The sequence below is a fragment of the Balaenoptera acutorostrata genome, chromosome 7, assembly GCF_949987535.1.
Source record: "Balaenoptera acutorostrata chromosome 7, mBalAcu1.1, whole genome shotgun sequence".
NCBI classification, from domain to species: Eukaryota; Metazoa; Chordata; class Mammalia; order Artiodactyla; family Balaenopteridae; genus Balaenoptera; species Balaenoptera acutorostrata.
The window spans coordinates 50,855,972-50,883,369 of record NC_080070.1 but is presented as its reverse complement, the minus strand read 5'-3'; the positions used below and the strand labels follow the sequence as shown (position 1 = coordinate 50,883,369).

General features: G+C 36.6%; 1 protein-coding gene and 1 long non-coding RNA gene across 5 annotated transcripts in view; one reads left to right on the top strand and one right to left on the bottom strand.

The window, feature by feature from the left end:
* LOC130708595 (uncharacterized) overlaps window positions 1–13,617 on the top strand; it is an 80,270-nt gene extending 66,653 nt beyond the window's left edge. For 2 of the 3 annotated variants that reach the window (XR_009008845.1, XR_009008847.1), the window contains 2 exons: window positions 9,980–10,066; window positions 13,045–13,617. This is a non-coding gene — a long non-coding RNA (uncharacterized LOC130708595). Of the gene's footprint in view, window positions 1–9,979; window positions 10,067–10,765; window positions 11,487–13,044 lie in introns of those variants that run through there. The other variant, XR_009008850.1, reaches the window with a different exon arrangement.
* Window positions 1–27,398, bottom strand: part of SKAP2 (src kinase associated phosphoprotein 2) — a 162,066-nt gene that overhangs the window by 39,770 nt on the left and 94,898 nt on the right. For both annotated transcript variants that reach the window (XM_057550043.1, XM_007171516.2), the window contains exons 7-9: window positions 17,188–17,312; window positions 16,254–16,317; window positions 15,760–15,897 (exon numbers count right to left, since the gene is read on the bottom strand). In XM_057550043.1, the coding sequence (XP_057406026.1) occupies window positions 15,760–15,897; window positions 16,254–16,317; window positions 17,188–17,312 (327 nt within the window). The remainder of the gene's footprint in view (window positions 1–15,759; window positions 15,898–16,253; window positions 16,318–17,187; window positions 17,313–27,398) is intronic.

The following is a 27,398-nucleotide window of genomic DNA, read 5'->3' as shown; positions in this document are numbered from 1 at the left end:
TTTTTCTCATTTCATGTTGCATTTGCTTCACCCTTTTCAGTTCATTTATTAAAAATTTAAATGATTGCTTCAGAATACCTTCAAATTAATGTTGGACTCTCAGGAAATATTAAATAAACAACTAGGCTCAAAATGCACACATTTTAAAGTGCCTACACATGTATATCTACATGTTTGGGGGTTACTGTCTCTTACAGTTATGTCTTAAGCAATATAGGGAGAGATTATATTTTATTATGAGTATAGATGACCTTCACCTTGACCCACTTAATCAAGCTAGGTTTCCAGGAAGAACTTAGACGTAAGGTAATTTGTGAAAGAAAACATAGGCTGCCCAGGGAGGTGAAATGAGGTTATCTGGTGTGTGACAGAGCGTAATAGGCAATGTGAAATCGGGAGCAGGACATGTAAACAGTGGGCTGAGCAAAGGAGCTTGCTTAATTGAAGGAAAGGGTGTGGAGAGGAGAAGGAAACAAAGGGATAATGTAAGTCACAGCTGGGACTGGGAGTGAGCAAGCTGAATCTTGACCACAGCCTTCCTCTGTCCTAGACCCTCCAGTGACTCCTCCAATGCCCACTGAATCCAAGTAGTGGCTTGAAAGAGCATTTTTAAACACTTTCCCCAAGCATCTATCTAATCATTAATTCTTAACCTTTGTTTCACTGTCCTTTAAGCTGCTTGTGCAACTTTCCAGATCTGAGTTTATTTTTAAACATGAAGCTCATCATTTTCTTACCAGTTACTTTAAGTCCTCTGGTTTTTGTCCTTGCGATGTCAGCTTTTAAAAAATCATAGTTCTGATCCTGTGCTCTTTAGACCTACTCTACCTGTGGTCATTAATGAATGAGTGGAAGCAAAGGAGAATGTCATTTCCTGGGAAATGTCTTGCTTAAGATGACTAACCTACCATAGGGAACTGGTAACTCAAGTTGGTCCTGTTGCTCACAGTAGATGATCTATCTTTAATGGCACAGAAGACTGATGATATTAGACCTTTTCATCACTCAATGTATTACATTTCACAAGTTTATTTACTTGAGATTATGCTCACTGGAAAAGTAATGTTAGATTTTAATGAGGTTTTAGAAGATCAGTCATACTTCAATACACCACTGATAGTATTCTGTTTAGTACAATCATTCTTTTAGGATTCTGTAGTAATTGGTATTATTAGGAAAAGAATCATCATAGAGAAAGGATTTCTCTGACTTTAACTAACAGGCCCCTCTAACTAAAGACTACATTATTCAGGTATTATTTATTGGCTTCGTATGAGGAAGGCACTTGTCTAAGTATTCTGGGGGTGCCAAGAAACACGAGGTTTGATCCCTGCCCTTGAGGAGCTTGTAAATATAATTAAGATAAGTTATAATGATCCATCCATTTGTTTGTTTGCTGAATAACTAATCCCATGAAAAGTAAAATATGAATATCAGATTTACAGAACAGTAGATAGCAACATAAAAAATGCCATCAAGCTGTGTGTCATTAATTTTCAAATATATGGTGCTATAGAAGTTCAGAGAAGCAGAGGTCACTTCATGCTGAGATGGGCAGAAGAGGCTTTCTGGGGAGATGGGATCTGATGTGGGCCTGGAAAGTGGGAAGGAACTGGTTAGAAACTGAACTGAGAACACTCCATAGAGATGGAGTATATGAACAAAAATGTGAGGCTGGAAAAGTAGCGGATGTTTGGGGAGAATGAAGAGTAAAAGTCAGTTTGTTGAAATTGGAGAGTTGGTGCAGTGTAATAGGGACTGAACTAGAATGTTTCAGTCAGCATGTAGAAGACCTTTGATGCCAAAGTATGGTGTTTGGTCTTTATCCTACAGGCAGTAGAGAGCTATTCAATTTCTGAATTCTGTTTTTCTTGAAAATATTTTCCCCATTAAATGAAAAAGTATTAATCAGCTTATACAGGAGGTTTTGAATTCTTTTATATACATATATTGTCTCAACATCAGATGAGATATTCCTGATAAAAGTGATAACACTCAGAATGGTAGAGGACATGTTAATACTACACTGTGTTTAGTAATATACCATTCTATACCTATAAAAATACTGTACTCTGCCCAATAGATACACATAACCTTCAAGGGTATTTTAATTGTTTGTAATGGAATAACTGTAAATGATTCACCTAAACAGGTTTAGAGAAAACACTATTTAAACCAATACAATACAATTGTGTAAGGAATATACAGAATCAACAAAGGTATTTTCATTGTTCCTGATGGGTGACTATAAAGGTTCTACATAAGTGTGGATAGGGAAAACATGGACAAGGTATACAGTAATATTACTGGACTTTGGGATTGGTACGAGTGTGGGATAGATAGATAGGTAGACAGACAGATAGATAATGTTGATAGATCGTTCTATCTATATATGTCTAGTTTGGGGTTTTTCTATAGTTAGATATTCATATACCTATTTCTCTGATTAAATTATAGCATATTTGAGGACAAGGGCTATTCATCATCTCAGTATCCACTCTGTATCTTGTAGATAATGAAATATATTAGAAAATATGTTAGAGTTGATTGTGAACTTTATGGATAGAAAAATGAAAAACTTAATCAACCAAAAGTTTTATCTATATGCTATTTGACAGAATTTTTGTCCTTTAATTACTTTATTAGCTCAACATCTTGATTTAGTACAAGGCACCTAGTGCAATGTAAGTGATGAAGGCACTGAGGCGAAGCACAGAGCAGGAATAAAGAGTGGTTAAGAGTTCAGTCTGTCTGGAGCATAAGGGATCTAAGCGGCACAAATGTGACTGGAAAGGTAAATGTGAGTCAGATCATGGAAGGGGTTTGGGACTGACCAAACTCGGCAGTGGAGACCCATAAAGGTTATTGAGCAAGGGATTAATTTGACTATGCTGTGTTTTAGGAAGATCAATCTGCTGGCAGTGTGTAGAATAGATTATTGGGTTGTTTGATGAGAGAGAGACACACACACAGGAAGTAGGGAGAGCACTTAGGAGCTCTTGTAACGTTGCAGGTAAGAAATCATCAAAGCCTGAGTGAGTAGAGAGCTGGCGATGGATGAGGTTTTAGAGGGAGAATCACTAGCTACTCAGTGAAGATGTTTTACTTTGTTCCAACCATATGCCTGTATATGTAATCATACTTGAAGGTACAAAGTTGCCCAGGGAGAGAGTGTAAAGAGAGAAAGAGTTTTCAAATCCAAATTTTTCATCATATAGGACCATTGGATAGCTTTTGATGTACATGGGCAACCTCACATAATTAAACACGTCAGCCTCACTTCAGTAACTCAGCACACATTTTTCAGGTGTCATTTATGCACATGAGACTGCATTAAACATCACTTCTGGCCTGCAGAGGTCCTGCTTGACCTGGCTTTTGCCTAGCTCTCCAATTTCAGTTCTACCTTTAGCCCTCCTTTCTGGTTCCTGAACACCTCAGCATTCTCCAGCCTCAGGGCCTTGGCACTCGGTGTCCCCTGTGCCTACAAGGTGCTTCATTTGGCTTTTTGCATTTATGTACCAGTTTTAGCCAAGAGGTTTCAGTTTAAATGTCACCTCTTCCTTGACCACAGAGTATAAAATAGTCGCTCTTTTCCCATCATCCACTTATCTTTGTAGCACTTACTATGATCTGTCCTTTTTATGCCTAAACTCCCAACAGCCAGAACAGAATCTAGCATATGTAATAGGTTTCCAAAAAATATTTTTTTCAATCAATTAATTAGATGCATAATAATAAGAACATATAATGAGAAAATAAGAAAAGATAAAGTAGAAACCAAAAGCTCTGCCATTAAAGAAATAAAGGGTAAATAGGAAAACAATCTGAAACAATCAGCAAGCATCAGGAAATGAGGAAATCTAAAACAGGGCCAAGATGCTTATTTATAAATATTATATGTAACAACTAAAAATGGGAAAGGCCAAAGAAGGAGACAGTTTCCAAAAGAAAGGGGTGTCCAGTAAAACAAAATTTCCAGTAATGAATTTGAGGATAGAGACTGATGACTGGGAGAGTCTGGTGTCTCTGAGGGAGCTGTTTGAGGTAAGGGATCAGGAGAGAAAATCAAATTGCCAGGGCTTAGGAGCGAGCTGGAGAAGAGACAATGGGGACAGAGACCAAAGAGAGCTCTCCCAAGAATTTTTATGCAAAAGAGAAAGAAGCAAAGTTAAGCCGTGGCTCCTTGAACTGTGATCAGGAATGTGGAAAGAGGCCCAGACGAGGAGGCAGGAGATTGGGATCTGGTTCCAATGAGAGCTCCAAAATACCACTCTGCAAATGAACTTTCTTAGTTGTCTATGAGAAAAATTTTCCACCCCATCTCAACTCCTGTAATAGGGGACAAAGGGACTAACGGATAAGTAGGTATAAGGAGTTGTCATTTCTTCGTAAGAATTCTAAAGAAGTTCTAATGAAGAGCGACAAATCTATAGAAGAATGTTTTATTTGAAAGAAAATCAAGGTCAAATTTCACTCGAGCTTAATTAAGTTGGGCTGGATTTTTCCCCCCACTTCGTGGAAGGCTTTTCATTGCTTAGCTGCAGCACTTGCTGAGGCCAGATATGAAGAGTGCTTATATTTATCACTGACATTTTGTTGAACCTGTCTATTCTTATTAATCACTGCTTTAAACTAAGCAACTTGAGGATTCCTAGAAAGCTAATATTCCCAGCTGACCTATCTGCAAAAATAGTGAAGCTTGATGCTCTCCTGCTTCAGACTGTCTCTATAGATGTATGTTCATGTAGGTATATGGATGTGCGTGTGTGTGTGTGTGTGTGTGTGCGCGATTTTGGGGGGGTACCTAAAGAAGTAAATGACTTTCTGTGAAGCTACAACAAACTTTATCATATTCTACCTGATGAAAGCATAGAAGAATTAAAAACAAAAGCGGGCTCTGATCTGTTTATACTCTACATGGGAGGCAAATCATATCGGCAGAATGAAGACTCCAGTTAAAAAGTCTGATACAGGCTTCCCTGGTGGCGCAGTGGTTGAGAATCTGCCTGCCAATGCAGGGGACATGGGTTCGAGCCCTGGTCTGGGAAGATCCCACATGCCGCGGAGCAGCTGGGCCCGTGAGTCACAATTACTGAGCCTGCGCGTCTGGAGCCTGTGCTCTGCAACAAGAGAGGCCGCGACAGTGAGAGGCCCGCCCACCGCGATGAAGAGTGGCCCCCGCTTGCCACAACTAGAGGAAGCCCTCGTACAGAAACGAAGACCCAACACAGCCATACATACATACATACATAAATTAAAAAAAAAAAACAAAGTTTAAAGTGTTAAAAATAAATAAATTAATTAATTAAAAAAAAAGTCTGATACAAAGGTGATGAGAAGCTATGCCTTGAAAATAATTGTTGAGATTTCTCGATGTTAAAAGGTAAAGTACTCACTTATGTATAGATACAAAACCTATAGTGTGAATACCTGACCTTCTGGCACACTTTTAGGATCCTTCATCTAAGGTTCACAGAAAAATCTTAATAGCCCAGCTCCATTAGTGTGATTTTTCTCCTTGCTTTATAAATGTTAGCATTTTAATATGACTAGAGTGGTTGGCATTTGCTTACCTTCTGGTTCATAATTTTTAGTATGTATTCTAATGGTTCCCTAGGCAATGTAAACATAAATATGTGAGTCTGAAAATTTAGAATTTGGTGGTTAAATACTCCAAACCATCAATAATTTCTAGTGATTCTATTTGGTTCATTACAAAAGAAATCTGGTCCTTTTTCCATAGGATCTTTTTCTCTTGTTAAAGTTTCTGTTCTTTCCTTTATCTTTTTAATCATTTAAACGTATTTATTTTATAGTCTTTTTTTCAAATTGTTCTCTCATCTCAAGTTCATTAGGGATTAATTTTCTCATTTGTCTTATTCCTCACCATATCTCTCTAGATATGGTTCAAAGTACGATGCCACAAGTTTTTATCTGTACTATTTTCATTGTCTTTCAGAAATACATATTTTGTAATTTCCTTTGTGATTTCTTCTTTTAACTCATGAGCTATTCAGAAATTTATTTTTTAGCTCCAAACAGGAGCTTGGGTATTTTAAGCTATCTTTTTAGTGCTGGCTTCTAACTAAATTTCATTGTAGTTAAGGAACATAGTCTGTATGATATAGATTCATTGAAATTTGTTGATATTTCAATTATGAACTTATATACTATAGTCAATTTCCATGAATATTCTATGTGCACTGAAAAGAACATATATCTTTTTAGATAGATTAAATCAATTTAAAAAAATGTTTTGGTTCAAATCTTCCATATAGTTACTAATTTTTTCCTCCTTGGTTTATCAGTTTTCTAAAAGTGGTATGTATGTGAAAATCTCCCACGGTGATTGAGGATTTGTCAAACTTGTCTTATAAGTTTTTTCTTTATAGGCTTCAAAGTTATATAGTTAGATGCACTTAAACTTTATCTTCTTTTACTATTATTATATACTGACATTCTGTAGTCCTATTATTGCTTTATGCCTTACATTCTACATTATCTGATGTTAACACTGCTATAGTAGCTTTCTTTGAATAGGGTTGTCTGGTATATCTCTTTTCATTCCCTTACTCTGAAAATTTCTATGTGGTTTAGTTTCAGGACTATCTCCTCTAAGAATGCTGCTAGATTTTTAAAAAAAAATCCAATGTGATAATTTCTGTCTTTTAATAGATTATTTTAATCAAGTTACATTTACTGTAATTATTTTTATATTTGGGCTTTTTTTAAACTATATTTTCTCTTTGCTCCTTTTTCTTTCTTCCTGCCTTCTTTTGGATTTAAAATTTTTTCTGTGATCATCTTTTATTTCCCTTCTGCTGCTTTGGGAACCCTAAGATTGCATTCCTACTTATTTAGTACTTACTCTGAAATTTTAACATGCATTTCCTAACAAAGACTACAATTACTCAGTATTTCTCTCCTCCTTCCTCCTGAATAAGACAACACTTGGCACACTGGCACTACCCCACATCTCCATCTTGCCCCAGCTAATTTTTAAAATTGCAAGCTAAATTTAGTGTTAACTCTTTTTAAAATTAAAAAAAAAAAAACTCATTGAAAAATAATCAGTAATTAACATTACTAACATATTTTACCTATTTCTATGTTCACTATTGTTTCTTGGACTCTGTGTTCACTTTTCTTTTGGCTAAAGTACATAGTGAGGAGCAGAACTGGGATTCAAAGCAATGTGTGTTTGCCTCCAAAGTCCTTGCTCAACCACAACAATTTACTGGTCACAGATACAGAGAAAGGTATTCTGTGTGTATGGGTCAGGGAGAGGAGCCAGTAGATAAGAGACAGATGGAGAGGAAGAGGGGAAGTGGAGGATGCCTTGAGAGAAGGTGTCAAGATAGTTTTGACACCATCTGCCAGAAGACAGGATTCATATATCAGAAAAGCAAAAACAACTAACTCATGTCATGAGACACGAATAATATATATATGTATATATACGACATAAATAAACATGGGGAATTAAGGATGTAGTCATAAGTCAAGGGGCGTGGGCCAGAAAGGGAAGGTGTAGCTGCACCCATTTAAGGCCTGTGTAAGAATGCAGAGGGATTTCTAGCACCTAGGTACAATGCCTGCCACATAACAGGTGCTCAAGAATATTTGTGGAATGAAAGAAGTAAAAGCAAGGAAGAAAAGAAAGAATGGAAATGGAAAAGGGAAGGGAGGAAAATAACAGAATGAGAAAAGGAAGAAGGTAATAAGGAAGCAGGAAGAAAATGAAAGGAAAGGAATTAAAAGAAAAGGCAGAAGAAAGTAAATGAAAAGAAGGATCTCTAGGAGCTGAGCTGTAGTAAGCCATACAAATAAGAAACCTAGGTGGAAGATCAGAGTAAAGACTCTCTGTGGGAATCTTGGGTTCCTGAAACATGACAAGCCATTAGGAATACCATTTTCAGCTTTGGTTTCTGGTAAAGAATTAAAAAAAAAACAAAAAACAAGACCCCCTTGATAAATTTTTAAATATTTATTTATTTATTTATTTGGTTGGGCCGGGTCTTAGTTGAGGCAGGCTGAATCCTTAGTTGCAGCTCACAGGCTCCTTAGTTGTGACATGCACACTCTTAGTTGCGGCATGCATGTGGGATCGAGTTCCCTGACCGGGGATGGAACCCGGGCCCCCTGCATTGGGAGCATGGAGTCTTATCCACTGCACCACCAGGGAAGTCCCATCCCTTGACAAATTTTTAAACAAAAGTTTATGCTCATGTTTAAAAACAGAATATACAACTTTGAGCCTTTCTCCCTCAGAAATCCCAAACTTAAGGTACAATTTAAAGTGTTTCCTGGGCTTCCCTGGTGGCGCAGTGGTTGAGAATCTGCCTGCCAATGCAGGGGACACCGGTTCGAGCCCTGGTCTGGGAAGATCCCACATGCCACGGAGCAACTGGGCCCGTGAGCCACAATTACTGAGCCTGTGCGTCTGGAGCCTGTGCTCCGCAACAAGAGAGGCCGCGATGGTGAGAGGCCCACGCACCGTGATGAAGAGTGGTCCCCACTTGCCACAACTAGAGAAAGCCCTCGCACAGAAACGAAGACCCAACACAGTCATAAATAAATAAATAAATAAATAAATAAATAAATAAAAGAACGTGAATTTCTAAAAAAAAATAAAAAATAAAAAAATAAAGTGTTTCCTGAGTGCTAAGATTCCCAGTTATCTGAAAGCAGTATATGAGAATCCTTTCTGAAAAAAAATTAAATTCAGCCTTAAAAACTACCCTAATAAGATCAAAGAATCAAAGATTAAAGGAACTTGAACTTATAATTAAAAAATCATTATATATATGAAGAAATAAGCTGTCATGAGTAACTCTAAGTGCCGTAAAGCACAGAATCAGACCTCTAATGATTGCAGATATAAGGTTTATTAGATAGAGATTACACATCATGCACATTAAGTATGTTTAAAGAAATAATAGAGAAGATTGACCATAAAAGTAAGAAAAATAGAGACCAACAAAACTGACCAGACGTATTTGATAAAGAACCAAATAAACCTATAGAAATGAAAAATATAATAGCTAAAATGATTGTGAGACACTGCTGAAAAGAAAACTAGTACAATGAAAAATAAATCTGAGAAAAATACACAGAATGAAGTACAGATATATGAAGTGATGGGAAACAGGAAAGAAAATTCTAAGAAAATGATAATAGAGAACATCCAACATGGAGTAATGAGAGTTCAAAGAGCTAACAGAAAATGGGAGAAGGCAATGAATATTTGGAGACAAATGCATTGGAACTGTCAAGAATTGATGAAAGATACCGATCTTCAAAATCAGAAAGTCATGAATCCTAGACCTATATAAATTCTAGTGAAACTGAAGAATGCAAAAAATAAAGTTTAAAAAAAGAAAAACAGCCATTGAGAAAGAAATGTTACCCACAATAAACAGTAGGTTTCTCAACTTACTGTCTTCTCAACAGCAAACATGAAAGTCAGAAGGAAATAGAATAATAGTCTTAAGATGGTAAGAGAACATAATATCAACCCAGAATTCTATAGCTGTAAAAGGATCTCTGAAAAATGAGGTCAGAATAAAAACATTTTCATTTCAACAAAAACTCAGAGATTACTCCAACTTGACTCTCAAAATAAGAAATTTTAACTGATATATCTGCAAATTCCCAGATGGAAGGTCACCGCGGCAAGATTTTAATTCCTGACCGAATGTCACATTATCTAACACTGTCCATGTCAAAATTCTCAGGATTTAAACAAGTCAGATGATCTTTCCAATACCTCAACCTCTCCATTCTTTGATCTTCTCTCATAAAATGATTTTGTTTTGCATCCAAAAAAAAGAAGGATCTCTTCTTTTTTTAAGTATAAACATTGCATATTTGTAAATGGGCTAAAAAAAGATAAAAGATTTATATCAAACTGTTAACAATGCTTACTTAGAGTAGAAGGTGAATGACTTTCACTTATTAACTTTATGTCCATCAGCAATATTTAAGATTCTTCCAGTGAGCATCTAATGTGCAGAGAATAATACAGAACCACCTGATGTGGCATGGTGTGACGTACCCTCAGGTGAGTGCATCTTCACTGATTCCCCCAGTAGGGCCCCTCAGGGACTCCCTGTTGACCTTCAGGAGCAGAGACCATTTTTCCTGCCATCTCAGGCCCATTAATCTCCTCAAAATCCAGGCCCCAAAAGGAAGAGAAACACCATTATTGGATTTCCTCTCCTCTTAAAGCCACCTGTCAAATTCCAGGTGGCCTTGGAATTGCTTGGCCCTGCATTCTCCCAGGTGGCCTGACTCCCTTTAAGAAGATCCAATCCTTCGTCCATAGGTCTTTCACTTCAGCCTGAAATGAACAACCCTATCAGAATAGGATAAGCCAAGTGTCTGTACAAGAAAGACACATATTTACAATATTAAAAAAAGACTCTCCCTTCACAGATCACAGCTCATTAAAACAGAGAAAATGCCTCCCTCCTTTTTTCCTTTTTTTTTTTTTTTTTAAATCTTTCATGGGTTTCTCATTTCTCTAAGACTCCTCAGGCCCTTGAAGTAAACAGTGACAGACAAGTCCAGCTGGTCCCTTATGACCTAGAGCCATTCTATGTATTCCTAGCTTTACTTACATAAGAAAACCTATGTTTTGTCCATAAAAATAAACTCATACGAAGCATGGGTTATGGGTTTTTACAACTCAAGAGACACAGATAAAAAGGTGATAAACCCTGGGCAATGTCTAAAGGCTTTTTTGGTTGTCACATTATAGGGGTGCTACGAGCATCTAGTGGTGTAGACCAGCGATGCTGCTAAACATTTTACAACGCACAAGTCAGCCGCTACACAAAGAATTTTCTGGCCCAGAATGTCAACAGTGCTGAGGTTGAGAAACCCTGCGCTAAACCATCCTAATCACTCTCTAAAGGAGGAATTATCGGCCTTGTTATAGAGGAGGAAACTGAGAGCTGTAATGTCCCACAACCCAAGTCATATCTCCAGGATCTGGATCGGATCTGTTTCACTCCCTTAAACCCATGTATCTGCTGTATTATCTTGAAGATGGAAATGACCTCCTCATTTCATAAATAAGGAAATTGAGGCTCAGATGCCAAGTGTCTTGCTCTGTATCTCACTGCTACTGGTGATTCTTTGTCCTTTCACAGTTCAAGGTCTGTGATGATGACTAATTACAAATGACTTCACCTCAAACCGTGAAGCTGCCAACAATGTCTCTTTCTCTTGTCCGTTAACCATTACACCCCTAGTAATTAACTTCTTGTTTCTGCTCCTTTAACACTGTAATCTAGTGGTTTTATTGCTCACATCTAATTCACTAGCTTAATCAATCATTATTAAGCTCCTTCTGTATGCTAAGCACTGTAAAGGTGCAGGATATAAATGGGTCAGAAGGCAAATGGAAGAGAACTGCAAGTTCAGGGGTTGGCAAACTATAGCCCAAGGAGTGCCTGTTTTTGTAAATAAAGTTTTATTGGAACACACACACACACACACACACACACACACACACACACACACACACAAAAGGTGATAAACCAAAAGCCATCTATTATACCTCTATAACAGAGTCTCTCAACCTCGGCACTATTGACATTTTGGGTCAGATAATTATTTGTTGTGGTGGCCGTCCTGTGCTTTGTAGGATGTTTAGCAGCGTCCCTGGCACGTACCCACTAGATGCCTGCAACATACACACACACACACACACACACACACACACACACACACACACACAACCAGTTGTGGCAACCAAAAATGCCTCCAGGAATTCAGTCATTAAATGCACCCTGGGGGCCAAAATCTCCCGTGGTTGAGAACCACAGAGGTAGCGCCAAGTTGCAAAAATAGGTTAGTTTATTTCTCTACAGTTAGAAATATAGGTTTTGCACGCACACAGGTGTTTCGAGTTTTAATATGTATTAAACCATCTCTTGTAATGAAGAGAATTTGTTTGCAATGCCGACGGCAAAGTAGAGAAAAGCAACATGACAAGCAAAATTATATCTCAAAGCTTCATGCTGTATTATGAAAGAGGCAACAATGAAGAACCCTAAAATCACATTTATATTCAGCAAAGATAAACCTACAGTTAGATGTGTGAGGTGACTAATTTATGGATGTTTTCCTTATATTCTATAACTTCAGGTAACCCTCTCAGCAGAGTTCAGAGCTGAAACCATCCAAAAAATGATAATCTAGTTATCTATCGTACCATATAACAGGACACCATATCACCACACTTTATAATTCAGTACCATAGTTTAAGGAAAAGGAATGCCAGCAGGCTGCCTGGACTAACAATATTAAAAGGCTAAATATGTGTGATTCTGTGAAAGTCAACTGGCATCTTTCCATTGCATTCTAAAGAAGGAATGTGAAAAAAAATTGTTTGGTGAAATCAGGAATGATGTTAATACCAGAGACTCCAGGGTCTTCTATAATCTTGTTATTAACTTGGTAATATGAGTGATAATTACTCAGCAAGAAAATACAGCTAAAATATATTTTGGGGGGGGTTGTAACTATTTATTGATTAAGTTGGCTTTCATGTCATTTGCTGGAGATTGCTTCAAATTTAAGTACTCAAACACTGTTCAAAATATGGGTATATATATATATATATATATATATATATATAATAGTTTCATGGAAAAAATTTATAGCTGCAATTTACTTTATATTCCATTTTAGATGCAGATAGTTGGACTGAATAAATTTAAAATGTAATTGAATGACGAAAGAATAAAAACATCCTTTTCTGGCTTGGAATAGTTTAATCTATCATTACAATATTTTTAAAAAAAAAGAATGAATTAACACTTAAAAAAATAGCTTAATGGGATTAGAAATTTGTTGTCCTATTTTATGCTACCCTCTCTCCTCCTGTCCACTTGCCAGAAGAATTTCAAATGCAATTCCCCTGAAATCTACAGATTTAATAGGCTAAACAGGCAGTTACCACTCTTGATACTAGGCCGATTTTATTGAGCCTACATCTTAAAAAATCTTTTTGTTGTGTTATTTCTGCAGAATTTCCTGACATTATAGAAAAAAATTACAGGTGACATGGTAACTAGAAGAGAAGAGCAAGCTGGGTTGATTTCTGCAGCAATTTCCCAAGTATTGCTTTCCCCTTTCGAGATTCAAATTCAAACAAAAACCTTCTTCTGTATTTCTAATGAAAAAATGAGTAGTAACTTCTGAAATTTGTGCTAAGCCAAATGAACTCATTACTGTGTTATGAAACAGTTTAACACACTTTGATCAAAACATTAGCTTTGCAAACACAAATATGCAATAGTAATATCACCACATAAGAAAACATGACTGGCCTATGCTAATAGGTACTAAGACATAAAAGATGTCAAAGCATTAGGATATTTGAAGAAAAACCAAATGTCTTTAATATTCCCCAGAAATGGCATTGTCTCAATTCTTCTCTACATATGTATAAATACCCTAAATGCAAAGAACCTTACAAATTTATTCCTATTCTTTTGTGAAGTTAGTTAAAATTTAATGAACAAGAAATTAAAGAGAAGCTGCTGTAATAGTTAGAATATTCTAACTGAAAAACAATGAAAACAATGAAACTATTTACACTCCCATAAAATTATAAACATTTTTCAAGGGATAGTTTATAACACAATTTTTAAGCAATGTTATCTTATTATTATTCTTGAGACTTAAAACACTGCAAGTTTATTTTGCATTTTAAAAATACATTTATTTGAGTAAGAGCTCTGCTTTCTCAGAAAAAGAACTTTATGCTTTAAAGTAACATGCTGAATGCTTAGATTTTTCTTCAAACACATTTTATGCTTCATCTTTCAACTAAGAGGATTAATTTTCAACTACATGTAATGGACAGAAAATCGTGTTGAAATGATAGTATTAATTAATTCTGGGAATTTAACCAGTAAGATTTCCGATATACACAGTTATTTGTATAGAACTGGAAAAATACCAACAGTTTATAAGTATGTTCACTGCTTTTCCACTGTTTTCACCTCCTCTCAAAATTATATTCATATTTCACAGAAGTGAAAGCAATTAGCTTAACTCTTCTCCTGAGAGAGCATTTCTGAAAGAAAAAAAGTTGCTGTTCTAGTTTTAGATATTTAATCAAACAAAACCTCTAACTCTAAGAGCCAACTTCAGGGTTTTCACTAAAAAAAATCCCCTTTCTAGTGGGTGGCTCAAACTTGACCAACCTGAACTGTACAGACACTGAAGTGGCTCTCGGTTACACTGGGGAAGAAAGAAGAACTAGACATTCCACAGCTGCCTCCACCAGCTTCCTTCCCGGGGCACAGTTGCAGGCTCTATCAAACTCAATCACTTTGTACAGCAACTGGGATCCCAGGCAGGGGCAAGGAATACCAGAGCAGCTTAGATTTCTTCCAGTACCACAGCAAGAAGTAAGACTACTTCAAGAGTAACCAGTTATTTACAACGATTATGTGGCCCCAGGCCAAAAAAAAGTGATGAAGAAGAACATCTGTAGTGAGAGGCCGCGATAGTGAGAGGCCCGCGCACCGCGATGAAGAGTGGCACCCGCTTGCCACAACTAGAGAAAGCCCTCGCACAGAAACGAAGACCCAACACAGCCAAAAATAAATAAATTAATTAATTTAAAAAAAAAAAATAATAATGATGATGATGTGACAATTTATTGTGGGTGTGCTATGACTCAAGCACTGTGCTGAGGGCTGTAGATCCATGACGTCATTTACCACCATCCCCTCATGAAATTATCCTTATTTTATAGATGAAAAAATTGACTTTTAAGGTCACTGAGCTAGTAAATGGTATAGTCAAAATTCAAACTTTTTGACTCTAAAATCCATGTGCTAGTTATTATGCTCTGCTTACTACACTGAACATCACATTTGTATGTTAATTTTGAACATTTTAGGTATTGTTAAATCATTTTTAAAGGTTTATAGTGTTGTTAAATTGTTCTATTCAAAGAAAAATAGCCTTTCTACATGAGATGTCAGTTAAATATCACACATATTACTTATAATCCCTTTTCCTTCTCTAATGGCTGATTTTTTTTAATAACCAGAAAAAGGCTCATTTCAACCTAGAGCATTAGTAACGTAATAATTCCCTAAACGTTCTTTCTGTTTTAGGTTGACCCTCAAAACTACAAGCCAAAGAGCTAATAGACAATTAAATTTATGTTACATAACAGATACTGAGGCATTTAAACACTAAACCATGCCTGAAAATGTAGAATGATAAAATATCAAGTACAAAAACTTCAAGCCTCAAAAGGCCTTTGTTTATAGTTCAACGACATTCCTCCAAGACAATGCAATACACTACAGCAAGGAGGAATATATGAGGCAGAAGTTGTTGACATATGGGGTGTGCATAGAACTTCTGGTTAATGGAAGTTCCAAGATGTATAAATAAAAAATGATGTGTGAGTTGCTGGAAAAAACTGTAAGGCAAGTCAATTTTTTAATTAAAAAATTATGTAGCATAAACAATGCTAATGAGCCAAAAGTCCCATGAGATTAGGACTGTATCTGCTTCATTTTAACATTCCATTCACTTTTCATAAAAGTATATCCACTCACTTGAAATACCTCGAGCAGAGTCATTTTCATAAAACAGAGTTTTGAAGATTTTCTTTGTCCTTGTTTTTAATAGCTCACCATTTTCTTCTCTTGATGATATATGACATTAAAAAAAATCTCTAAAATCCTTAAATGAATCACCATAAATAAATACCTGGAAGTTCTTCATAAATTTCATCATCAATTGGCTGGCTGCTTGCTGGTGAGCTGCTGATTGGTAGAGGCTGATCAACATCATCATATAAGTCCCCTCTTTCATCATCATCCTCAGGAATAACATCAGACCCCATATCTACAAAACATGTTTCAGGAAGCAGAATTTTAAAGAATGCAAAAGAAGTTTTCAAAACCCTATTACCTAAATTAATGCAGCCCTACAAAGTCACAATATTGTTATATGCTATATCCTTAACTTAAACATTTAAAAAAATTGATTGTGGCATAAATATGTGAATTTCAAAGTTGCCAAATGGTACTTGCAGAAAAGATGCTTTTATTAATCTGAAGCAAATGGTATGTATTAATACCAGTCATGTTCTTTTAGTCATTTCTCACAGAAGTCAATAAGTTTCTTTGTATGAAACTCCAACTTATTCAGTTATTCAGTACTTAAAGACTGTAATAACTTGTTCAATTGATTGCTCTTACCTTGTAATACAAATTTCAGCTGCTGTACCCATTCTTCGGCATCTTTGGGAGAAGCTGCTGTGAACTAATAAAAAACAAACGATAGCAATAAAAATCACCACTGTAATGAAAGGTATATGTTGCATTCTTTCCATTTCTTTAAGACCATTAGTAATTCTCTTCATGTCTAGTACTACTTTCCTTGCAAGGGTGCTTCTTATAATGTACAGTTAATTTTGACAAATTTATGTAATTGAAGCAGAGGATGATGGATTTGAAACTGTGATCAGCAGCTGGCAGCTGTGCAGGAAAAAAAGCTGCTTCTCTTCATCAATGTCAAAGACAGAACTGATGAACAAAATTTGCCCTTGACAATTAGAAGACACCCATGAATTTCTCTAGACTGCTGGGTACAGCTTTCTTAAAAATGTTCTTGTCCGATTCCAACACACTACCTGACAACTTAATTAACTGGCTTTCAACTGCAATCTCAGATATTTGAAACTTATTAAACATGCATTCCATATTGATGCTGGCTGATAGCTCTTGAATTGCAGAGCTGATGCGTGCCTTTGCCTTCCTTTTCTCCCACAAGTCTAAGCAATACAATATGCATGAACATTCTGATATTTTTCTTTTGATAATTTTATTCTTTCTGCCATGTAATCCTTTTAAGAAATTGCACAGTTCCATTAAAATAGACATAAAATGCAACATGTGAAGTAATTGATAAATTACATATCTCCTGTTCTCTCAAGAAGATATCACTTGAACTAATCTGGAATTTTTAAAAAACTTGATTTCCCCTTATACAAATGTTTAATGTATAAAACCCAGAATTTTTTATTATTATTAACATGTCAGAAAGAGTTGTTTGAACAAAATGTTAATGTCTTTAAAAATGAAATCAGGAAGTTTTATCAACTTAATTTCAAGGCAACATGAAAACTCCAACCTGATAGATACGTTTATCGGGAGCAGAGATTTCAAAACAACAATCTTTCTTTCCATCCTTCCTAAGAGTGTTATTCATTCTGACATTGTAGCCTTCTATTGCAAATTCACCTTTCTGTTGTTTGTCTGTTGAAGATAAAATGAAAGTCAGAATTTCATTTACTATAGTGAATATAAATATCCAGTTGATTAGCTTTTATTTAGAATTTTTTGGATAAATTTTTGGATAGAATATTTTTTGGTCATATTGCTTTCACAGTATAATATCTAAGTAACATTTCTAGGTATTACTTTTAATTCTAAAATTACAGAGTTATTTGGAATGGCTGGTTTTAAAAAGGACATCTAAGGGAACCAAAAGAAGAGGTCTGCAGATAATGGTCTTATTCAGAAGGAAGTATGGAAATATGACAATTTCATGTAGGGAAAATCCAAGAATTGGGACTTAGAACTTGCTAGACAAACCCACTACAAATCCGTGGCTCTTTCAGATTTGGTAAGCCAGTGGGAAAACCCGTCTAGTTGAAAGCTTGCTGGGCTTTTATTTACTACTATCTCCTCTCATCACCACCCTCCAACCTCCCCACGCCGCAAAAGCCCCTAAAACACAACTTTTCCTTTTTTAAAAATCTCCTAAATTGGTACAAATCAAACTCTAAATTTAAAAAGCAAAGCAAAACAAAACTGCTAATTATAAAAAGATGTGAGGGGAAAACAAAGTATTTGAATGGAGAGGAGTGGTAAAGCAAGTACAGAAGCATTTCTTACCAAAACAAAACAAAAGTAGGTTTCTTACCAGTCAGTGAACAGTTAAACTAGTAAAGCACATTTGAATCCCATATGATGAAAATTCAAAAGAAAAGATGACTTCAGTTTTAGTCAGATATTACTTTAAAAACAATAAAGTAGGAATAAAACAAAAGATTTAATACTGAAACTAAAAATAAAATTAGTCGCCTTTCCTACTTTATCCAGTTATACAATTTTGAGAGAAAGGAGGCACTGCTATAGGTTTACTTCCTAGATTAACATACAATATTAAAATCATGAGTAAGGACAACTGTCTCTTTTACTGAGCTCAGGGGAAATATAGAAATGCTTCCATATCATGGGGTGCAGGGCTCTCTCAGCTTAGTGTGCCCGTAAAATATGTATCTCCTTTTCTTAAATGTACTAATTTAATGCCTGAAGTAACAGGCATTTTTAAAAGGTCATCAAGATCATATCTGGTTCAAAACATCAAAGGCAAAAAATCTGAGTTAGTAATTCCTGACTTAAATCTGGACATTCTAATCATATTTAGTCATAATTTATATCTCTTTGGATAATTGAAAAAACAATTTTCAAAATTTGAAGTTTGCTTTGTGGAAAACGTCTGCAATAAACTCTATGAGATGAAAACTATAAAAATCAGAGCAGCATTTCCCAAAGTGTGTTTATGGGATATTAACAGGTTTCTATGATCAAATAAGTTTGGGAAATGTTGAATTAAAGTTAAACAGGTTTTGTTAGTCCAGCCTTCTTGAGGCCCTTAATATATTTGATCAAATTTCTACGAGAAAGATTTAGTATGCAGCATTTCCCCAAATTATTTGTCAATGGAACCCTTTTTTCACAGAATATTTTATGGAACTGGTACTCACAGAACATATTTTGCAAAACACCTAACTAGAAAAATAATACTGGGGAAAAGGTATTAAAATAATAATGGTTAAACACTGTTGGTTCTTCTAAAATTCTCAAAGAAAACTAAGTCATTCATTCACTCATTCAACAAATTTACGCTGAGCACTTAAAACAAACAAAGGAGCATTATAGGTATGGTGAGACAAAAGCTAGTAACACTGTACCAGACCTTTCCCCCTTGCCACTGAAACAGACACCCCACACACCTTCCCACACACCCAGTACAGATATAAGTGCTCCAGGAATATTAGTCAGTGATTCACTACACTGCAAAAGGATTTAATTTTCACGATAAAAAATGGAAGTAGTTGGAAGCAAATATCAAAGCCATACAGGATACTTTTGAGAGATTTCCTTAAACTTCTCAGGAAAAAAACAGGATTTTCAAGGACCAGTTGGAGGAAAGAAAAATTCATAACTCTCAGTAGCTTTTGCAAATCCATAACCATAAAGTAGCCATATTTCCAATTAGCCAACGTGAGATAGGAAGTTCACGACACAAAATGGGCAGACATGGGTATGCTAAGACTCCGCTCTTCTCCATTTACATTAGCTTCTCTTCAAGGCGCAGAAGAAAGAGAAAACCTTAGCATCACATGGCAATCTATAGCAATCTACATATAGGCTAGTTCGACAGTGCTTTCTGGGGTAGTTTCAAAGACACTTGTTGACTTAAAAATAGTTACATGCCAATCAAATGGGAAGTAAGGTCATATAAGTTCATTTATCCAGAACTATAGTAGACTAATAAAATATTTTATCTAAGTGAACTTCTCCAATTGCATAAGTTTATTTCTTTTAAGTGCCAAAACTCTCTAAAATGTTTGTTTTTATAACTGAAATCATTCTGAAATATATACTTCCCTGACTTTTCAAACAACTCTGTTAAACGTAATTTAATTTTTTCTTGATGATCGAGTAGCATTAATTTGAGTATTAGTTTTTATAGTATGTTACAACATGTTGATACCCTCAGGATTTTTGAGGTGTTTGTCCCTCTATTAAATTTTCGTCAGCTTCTATTTCATACTTTAACCTTGCCTATATCAATGCTGTTCGAATTTAATGTCTACAGCACTAAAGGCTGCCAGGAGAAACTAGATAATGAAATCTATTAAATCAGTAACTTAATTTTACACAATTCTAATTCAGTAGGTTCGAGGTAAAAAGCAGTTGGCTCTGATCTCTTACAAAACAAAATGTATGAGGTTAATGATGCTATTTCCTCCTCCTTTTTCACTGGCTTTAGGTTTATAGCTGTGTTCTGGGGGTTTTAAGTGCCAAAAAGATCTCTTTTTTTTTTTCTTTTTTTTCTTTCTTTTTTTAAAAATGCAGAGCACCGGCTCTAGGTGCGTGGGCTTCAGTAGTTGTGGCGCACCGACTTAGTTGCTCCGCGGCATGTGGGATCTTCCTGGACCAGGGCTCGAACCCATGTGCCCTGCATTGGCAGATGGATTCTTAACCACTGTGCCACCAGGGAAGCCCAAAAAGACAGACCTTATTTGCTGAACTCCTTCTATATGCCAGAAATTTAATACAGCAATCTCATATATATCTTGTAATAATTCTAAGACAAAGAAGGTATTTATTATGTCCCCAGCACTGACGGGGAAAAAAACAACTTAAACAACTTGCTTACAGCCACACAACCAAAGTAGTAAAAGCCAGGACCCTAACGTAAGTCTGATTCTAAAACCTTGCTTTTTCAACCATTTCACATTGTCTCCTAGAAAGGTGTTTCTCAAAGTGTATTTCAAGAATCACCTATGTTAGAATCATCTTGGATGCCTGTTAAGAACATAGAAATGGCTACCACTCTGAACTTGCTGTATAGGATTCCCCGGGGGTGAGTCCAGGAAACTAAGTTTTTAGCAAACACCCCAGGTGATTTTGATACACACTAATGTTTGAAAAACCACTGTTTTAGAACATGTAATTTATGAAGTCTCAGTAGAGATGATAAGCGTTATAGCTTGCATTTCCTCCTGCAACTTGGGCCCAACTTTCTCAGCTTGCTTTATGGGCTCCGGTACCTTTGCCTATCTCTTAAACAGCCATGATGGGTTATGTTCTAAATCCTGTTCTTTTCCTGCTTTACAGTTTTCACTGGGCAACCTCATCCAATCCCAGGGATTAAATTCCTATCAATATGCTTGTGACTCATAATTCTCTATTTTCAGTCCAGCTTCAGAACTGAATATCCAAATCTTCACCTGCTCACTATACATGTTTCATCTCTTGAATGTCCTATAGGCACAATGAATATAACTTGCCTGCAATGGAGATCATCTTATCCCCACTCCCACTCTACTTGTGATCTTTCTTGTCGTGTCCTCCTTCTCAATAAGCGGTACCTCCATTAATTGAAGCCCCCAAACCAGAAAATTGAGCATCATTCTTAATTTCTCCCTTTTCTTCATCAACTGACACCACATTCTCTCCCTCCACCCCACTGCCATCTTCCAAAACCCAGTCAGTCCTAGTTTCATTGCAAATATGCTTGCTTACTCTCTTTTTTGCTGGCTCTCAGAAAATATGCTTAAAACACCAACCACTCTCCTATCATTTAAAATATAGTATAAATATAGTAACTAAATAATTCTAAATCATTTAGCATCCCTATGAGTTGTGAGCATTTGTCATTTGAGGATCCCCAGCATCTAAGTATCTTTCCTATTTTAGTCCTGAGATCATCAGGGGGCAAAGCCAACTTCCCACCACAGAAGCTGGAGGGAGGTTTAGATTTTCCCTGTTCCAGATCAGTCAAGTAGATGCTCCAGCCTGGGACCTAAATCTGAACTGAATAACAAAAGAATCAGGGGAGAGCTCAGAATCCACTTCTGTTAGCAGTGGCATTCACTGATTGGTGGCAGTGCACAAAGGCAACATCATGAGTCCTGGCTTGGCAGGGCCACCGGTGTGTCCCAGTCAGACTGTCCCTGGAGGTGTGGATTGGGCTGAAGTTCCAGCCACCTCACCTCCCTTAGTCCTTGCCTGCTTTTCCGAGCCTGGTTGTTTAGCCTTCCCATCAACTCTGTCTGAGAGTTGATATTCTCCCAATAATTTCCTTTCCTGCATAAACAAAGTTGGTTTCTGTTGTTTATACCAATAATGCTAATTTGGTACAAATGGCTAGCAAACAGAAAGATATGAAATGTGTTCAGAAATTTTTGATAATATCTGCTTCTTATATTTAAAAAGGCCTTTCCCTCTTAGTGAATAACTCATGCTATTTCCATAAGTATTAATGCTCACTAGTAAGAAAGAGGGAAACATGCCCGTTAATACTAAACCTCCCACTAAACTTTATCCAACTGATTAGTAAGTTGTTCTAGGCCCTCAGTTAAAGACACATGAACATTTTCCTTGTTTATATAGCTCACAGAAATACAGCTGCCAATGCTAATTCAGTCACTTGAAATATACTTCCAGTGTTTGAGTTATACCATGAGGAAATATCAAATTATTACTATTTTAAGTGAAAAATACTGTATGCCATATATATTTATTACTTAAGGGCCCCAAAGGGCTCTGAATAACAAACATAGGCAATATGTATGGGTCCAAAGGGAAGCACTTTAGTTAGAATTAAAAGTTTCCCTCATACGGTCTGATGGCAGGAAATTTTAGGTATTTATAAAACCTTTTTTCTTTTCTTTAAAATAAAAGTACACTGCAAGTGGGAATTCCCTGGTGGTCCAGTGGTTAGGACTCCACACTTTCACTGTCAAAAGCCTGGGTTCAATCCCTGGTGAGGGAACTAAGATCCTGCAAAACACGGCGGCCAAAAAAAAAAAAAAGTACACTGCAAGCATAAGAACCAAGTGGTTTTTGTATACCGCCACACACTTTCAACCATAGGAAGAAACTCGATTTAAAAAACAGTGTAGGGGCTTCCCTGGTGGTGCAGTGGTTGAGAATCTGCCTGCCAGTGCAGGGGACACGGGTTCGAGCCCTGGTCTGGGAAGATCCCACATGCCGCGGAGCAACTGGGCCCGTGAGCCACAGCTACTGAGCCTGCGCGTCTGGAGCCTGTGCTCCGCAACAAGAGAGGCTGCGATAGTGAAAGGCCCGTGCACCGCGATGAAGAGTGGCCCCCGCTCGCCACAACTAGAGAAAGCCCTCACACAGAAACGAAGACCCAGCACAGCCAAAAATAAATAAATTTAAAAAAATAAAAAAATAAAAAAAAAAAACCAGTGTAGTATGAGGTAGCTGTGAATGGAAAATAAATAAATTACAAGAAATTAAATTTCTTGTAGACCAGAATTTAAAACCATGTTTCTAGTTTTTCTGGCTATACCTACTGTTTTCCTCCACAACTGAAATTCAGATAATAATTATGATATGGTCTATTAGACTATACATACAGCTATTGTTAAGATAAACATTATACAGGGGCTTCCCTGGTGGCACAGTGGTTAAGAATCTGCCTGCCAATGCAGGGGACACGGGTTCGAGCCCTGGTCCAGGAAGATCCCACATGCCACGGAGCAACTAAGCCCGTGCACCACAACTACTGAGCCTGCGCTCTACAGCCCGCGAGCCACAACTACTGAGCCCTGCGTGCCTAGAGCCCATGCTGCACAAGAGAAGCCACCACAATGAGAAGCCCGCGTACCGCAACTAAGAGCAGCCCCCGCCCGTCGCAACTAGAGAAACCTGCACGCAGCAACAAAGACCCAATGCAGCCAAAAATAAATAAATAAATTAAATAAATTTTTTTAAAAAAGATAAACATTATACAGAGAATATCTTAATATCCTATACATGTTATCCTCTTAGAGCCTCCTACGATAATTACAGAATTAATGACACTGCTACTACCCATGCAACGTCATGCAACGTGAGAATGGCTAAAAACATAACCTGCGGCTCCTTCATGCACTTAAGGTGCTAAACAACTCTCTGGATTCCCAGCCACTCTCAGCTTCAAAACACATCTTGCCTCCAGTCTTACCTTCTTCTGACAGCTGTCAATGTGATCTTTCCAACATCCAAAGTTTGTCATGCCATCTACTTACCTGCAATGCTTAGAAACATTAACTGTCCCTTAGACAAAAAAGGCCAAACTCCTGACCAGGGGATTTACCAGCTTGGCTCCACTTCTTCCAGTCTCACCAGCCCTCACTCACCTACTGCCCCAGTGAGCCGGCTCCTGCATATCGTACTGTTTCATGGGTCCTCTGTGCCCACTCCTCTGAGCCAGTGTATGATACCACTTAGCATTAATAATACCTGGCACAAAGATTTTCAAAGAATATTTACTGCTACAGATGTTGCTGTATCTATTACACACAGATAGATACAGTAACATCTATATATCTATGTATTTACAGCAGTGCAGATCTATTGAAAATATATTACTTTCAATCTATCTATGTATACACACACACACATCTCTTCAATCTATATACAGATGTATAGATATATTTTAAATCAAACTGTGTCCTGGTTTATTGCAAACCAACAGGACTCATCGTCATGAGACCTTTAAATAGGACTTAGTTTGTACATGAATATTTCCTCATGTTGATGAAGTCCTTCTAAGTATCAGATGTACATTTTAACTTCTCTGTACTGCTACAGGGTAATAAAGGTCTTTTATTTAACATTTATTTTGATAGAGTTTAAAGTTAGTATTTGCATATCAGAATTATTTCATTTCTATCATGTCAAAATTATTTCTATTTCTTAAGGAATAACAAAGATATTATCCTTCTTTACACAAACAAAATTATAGTATGAATTTTTTTAATATCAGATTTAATTTACATATTTTGTATATATTCATGATATAATTATAAAATGCTGATGCCCTGACCCAGGAATTTGCCTCTATCAAATGAACCAGGAAAAAAGGTAAGCTTTTATGGCTGTTACTAAAGTTGTTATAAAACAACAGAACTTCCAATTATACAAACACTGTCACTTTAACAATAATTTTTAATATTAAAAGAGAACTATGATGCTATCAAAACACTTTATAATTGTCATCCACACTGAACAGCTATGTCCTATTTTTCCTATCAGTGATGAAATAATGAGGGAAGTGAGAGAGCAGAGAGGTCAATTTCAATGAAAAATTTTACTTCCCCGCCAACATAAAAGTTTTGTTAGTTTAAATTATCTGTATTAAGCCCAATTTTCTACTGACTTTTATTATACATTGAAAAGATACAATGAAGAAGTTACAACCACGTGATATAATAAATAACTTTTGATATATATAGAATGACTCTTGGTAGGACCAAGGCTACTTGCAGCTGCCACATACTAGATGGCACTAGAATTTTCTTTAACTGGGGACTTGGGGTAGGGGCAGCAAAACCCCTTAAGTGGGAAGGAAAGAGATACTACAAACTAACTACTCCCCCCTTAAAAGTGGGAGGAGATAAGTTTCATAATGCTGATTCAAGATCATATGGAGGTTAAACAGAAAAACAAAAAACAAAACCCTGAAAACATGAGTTTGGAACAGGTTCCTAAATGGGCCATCATTTACAGGTGTGTTGGAAGGGCTGCTAACTACCAAGTTGTAGAAAGAACATGGCTTTGGAGGCGGGGGGGCCTGCACTAAATCCTCCATGTGCCTCTCAGCTTCCTGTGATAACCTCTCTTGCGTAGACTGGTTCAGTGTCCCCCTAAATGATCCTGCTGACCCAGTTTCTATCCATTCCAATCCATGCCCCACAATATTATCACAATTACTTCCTAAAAACCAATTCTGGTCATAGAGCCCTATGCTTAAAAGCCATATTCAAGATAAAATAGTTAGCAAGGACCTTATTCTCATAAGGCTCTTGTCAATCTGATCCTAACCCACTTTTGTAGCCTTTTATACACCCTCCCCTCATTCACTGTATGCTCTGCCTTGATTCCAATTCTGATCTCATCCAAGGCCTTTCGAAACTCAGAATCTTTGCCATTCTGCTGCCTGGAATGCCCATTTTACCCTTTTTCATCCAACAAACTCCTCATTCTTTAAGGCCCAATGAAGGATCCTCTCCACTAGGAAGTATTCCTTAACTCCCCCAGGCAATTACCCACCCCCCCTTTGTGATCCAAAGATATTTTATTTAAATCACTCGTTTTTACCGCATTGAAATTACCCGCCCAGCCCCGAGTGATCCCATGACTTCCTCTCTTCTCTTACTGATACCCACACAACTCCAACTGTGAGTACCTGTAAGGCAGGATTATCTTTGGATCCCCCATGCCCAGGATCTATCAAGTACCCAATAAATGTTTACCAAATTAAAAAATGAATAAATCAGTGAGTGAAGGACTACCTTGATGGCAGTCTGAGCATCTAGGACCCAAGAAGTTTGATAAATGAGATTCATGACGATGAGATTCAAATGAAGAGGAAAGAGATGAAAGGAAGGATGTGATTTCAGAAAGTAATAAAGTATGTTATGTTAAGATATATGTGTGTGTGTGTGTGTGTGTGTGTGTGTGTGTGTGTGTGTATAAAACTTAAAGTCCCCAAATGGCCATGAATAATAAATACAGATAATATTTAGGGGTACGAAGGTAAGAGTATTATTTACCCTACAGGCTGGAACTACTCTTTCTAAGCCATTATTATCTTGATGGGTCAAAATGTTTTTTGGCACATACCGTAAGTTAGAAAATGTGAACTATGTATCTGTCAAACAGTAACAAAGTACAGTTTAACCTAGTAAGTGGTATCAACTCCTCTGTGCCTCTACAATCCATTTATCTAAATCCTACTTAGTTGGAGGATTATAGTTCTCATTTATCTAAATAGCTCTTTCGGAAGTTTAGGTAAAGTGGTTCACATATACAGTAAACAATGTTGTACAAATCAGCTATCTGATTTCACAAAAGAAAATAAAAATTTCATGTGACATGTACATTTTCTTGGAAAGAAAAGGACACAAAGGAAGGAAATTAAAATCATGCCAAACAAGCAGTTAAAAACTGTCTAAATATAGATTTTTTCCCCCAAGTCCCTAAAAGCAGAACTGGCCAAGAATTCCAAAGAACCACTAAAAACAGATCTGAAATCTCAATGGAAACAGGAGGCTTCATAGTGACAGATAGGGAAGAGTTTAAGGAAATATAAACCAGATCCTCAAAGATCCACGTAAAAAGGGAAGGCGAGAATAGTAATTTTTTAAAAGCCGCAGTGGTAGAGTGGCTAAATGGATCACAAAGTACTTAAAATACAAATTACAAAGAATGTTATTACCACAAGGCCTCATCAACTAAGAATAGAAATGGGAATTTAACTAGTATCTCCCCCAAATAACTAGAATTTATTTATTAGCCTTTGAAATAAATATAAACATTCCCTAGATTTTGGGAAAACTCTTGCTTATCTTTGACCTAACTGTTGGTATATACCAGTTAGGACTAGGAGTGAAGGAAACAGACATTAGTATTCATTGATTTTTAAAGAAATTAGAAATGAGAAGACTAACTGAACCAAAGTCACAAGGATTTTAAACCTCCCTGCCCTGGTCTTATGAAATAGAAGACATTTCTTTATGGAAAAGC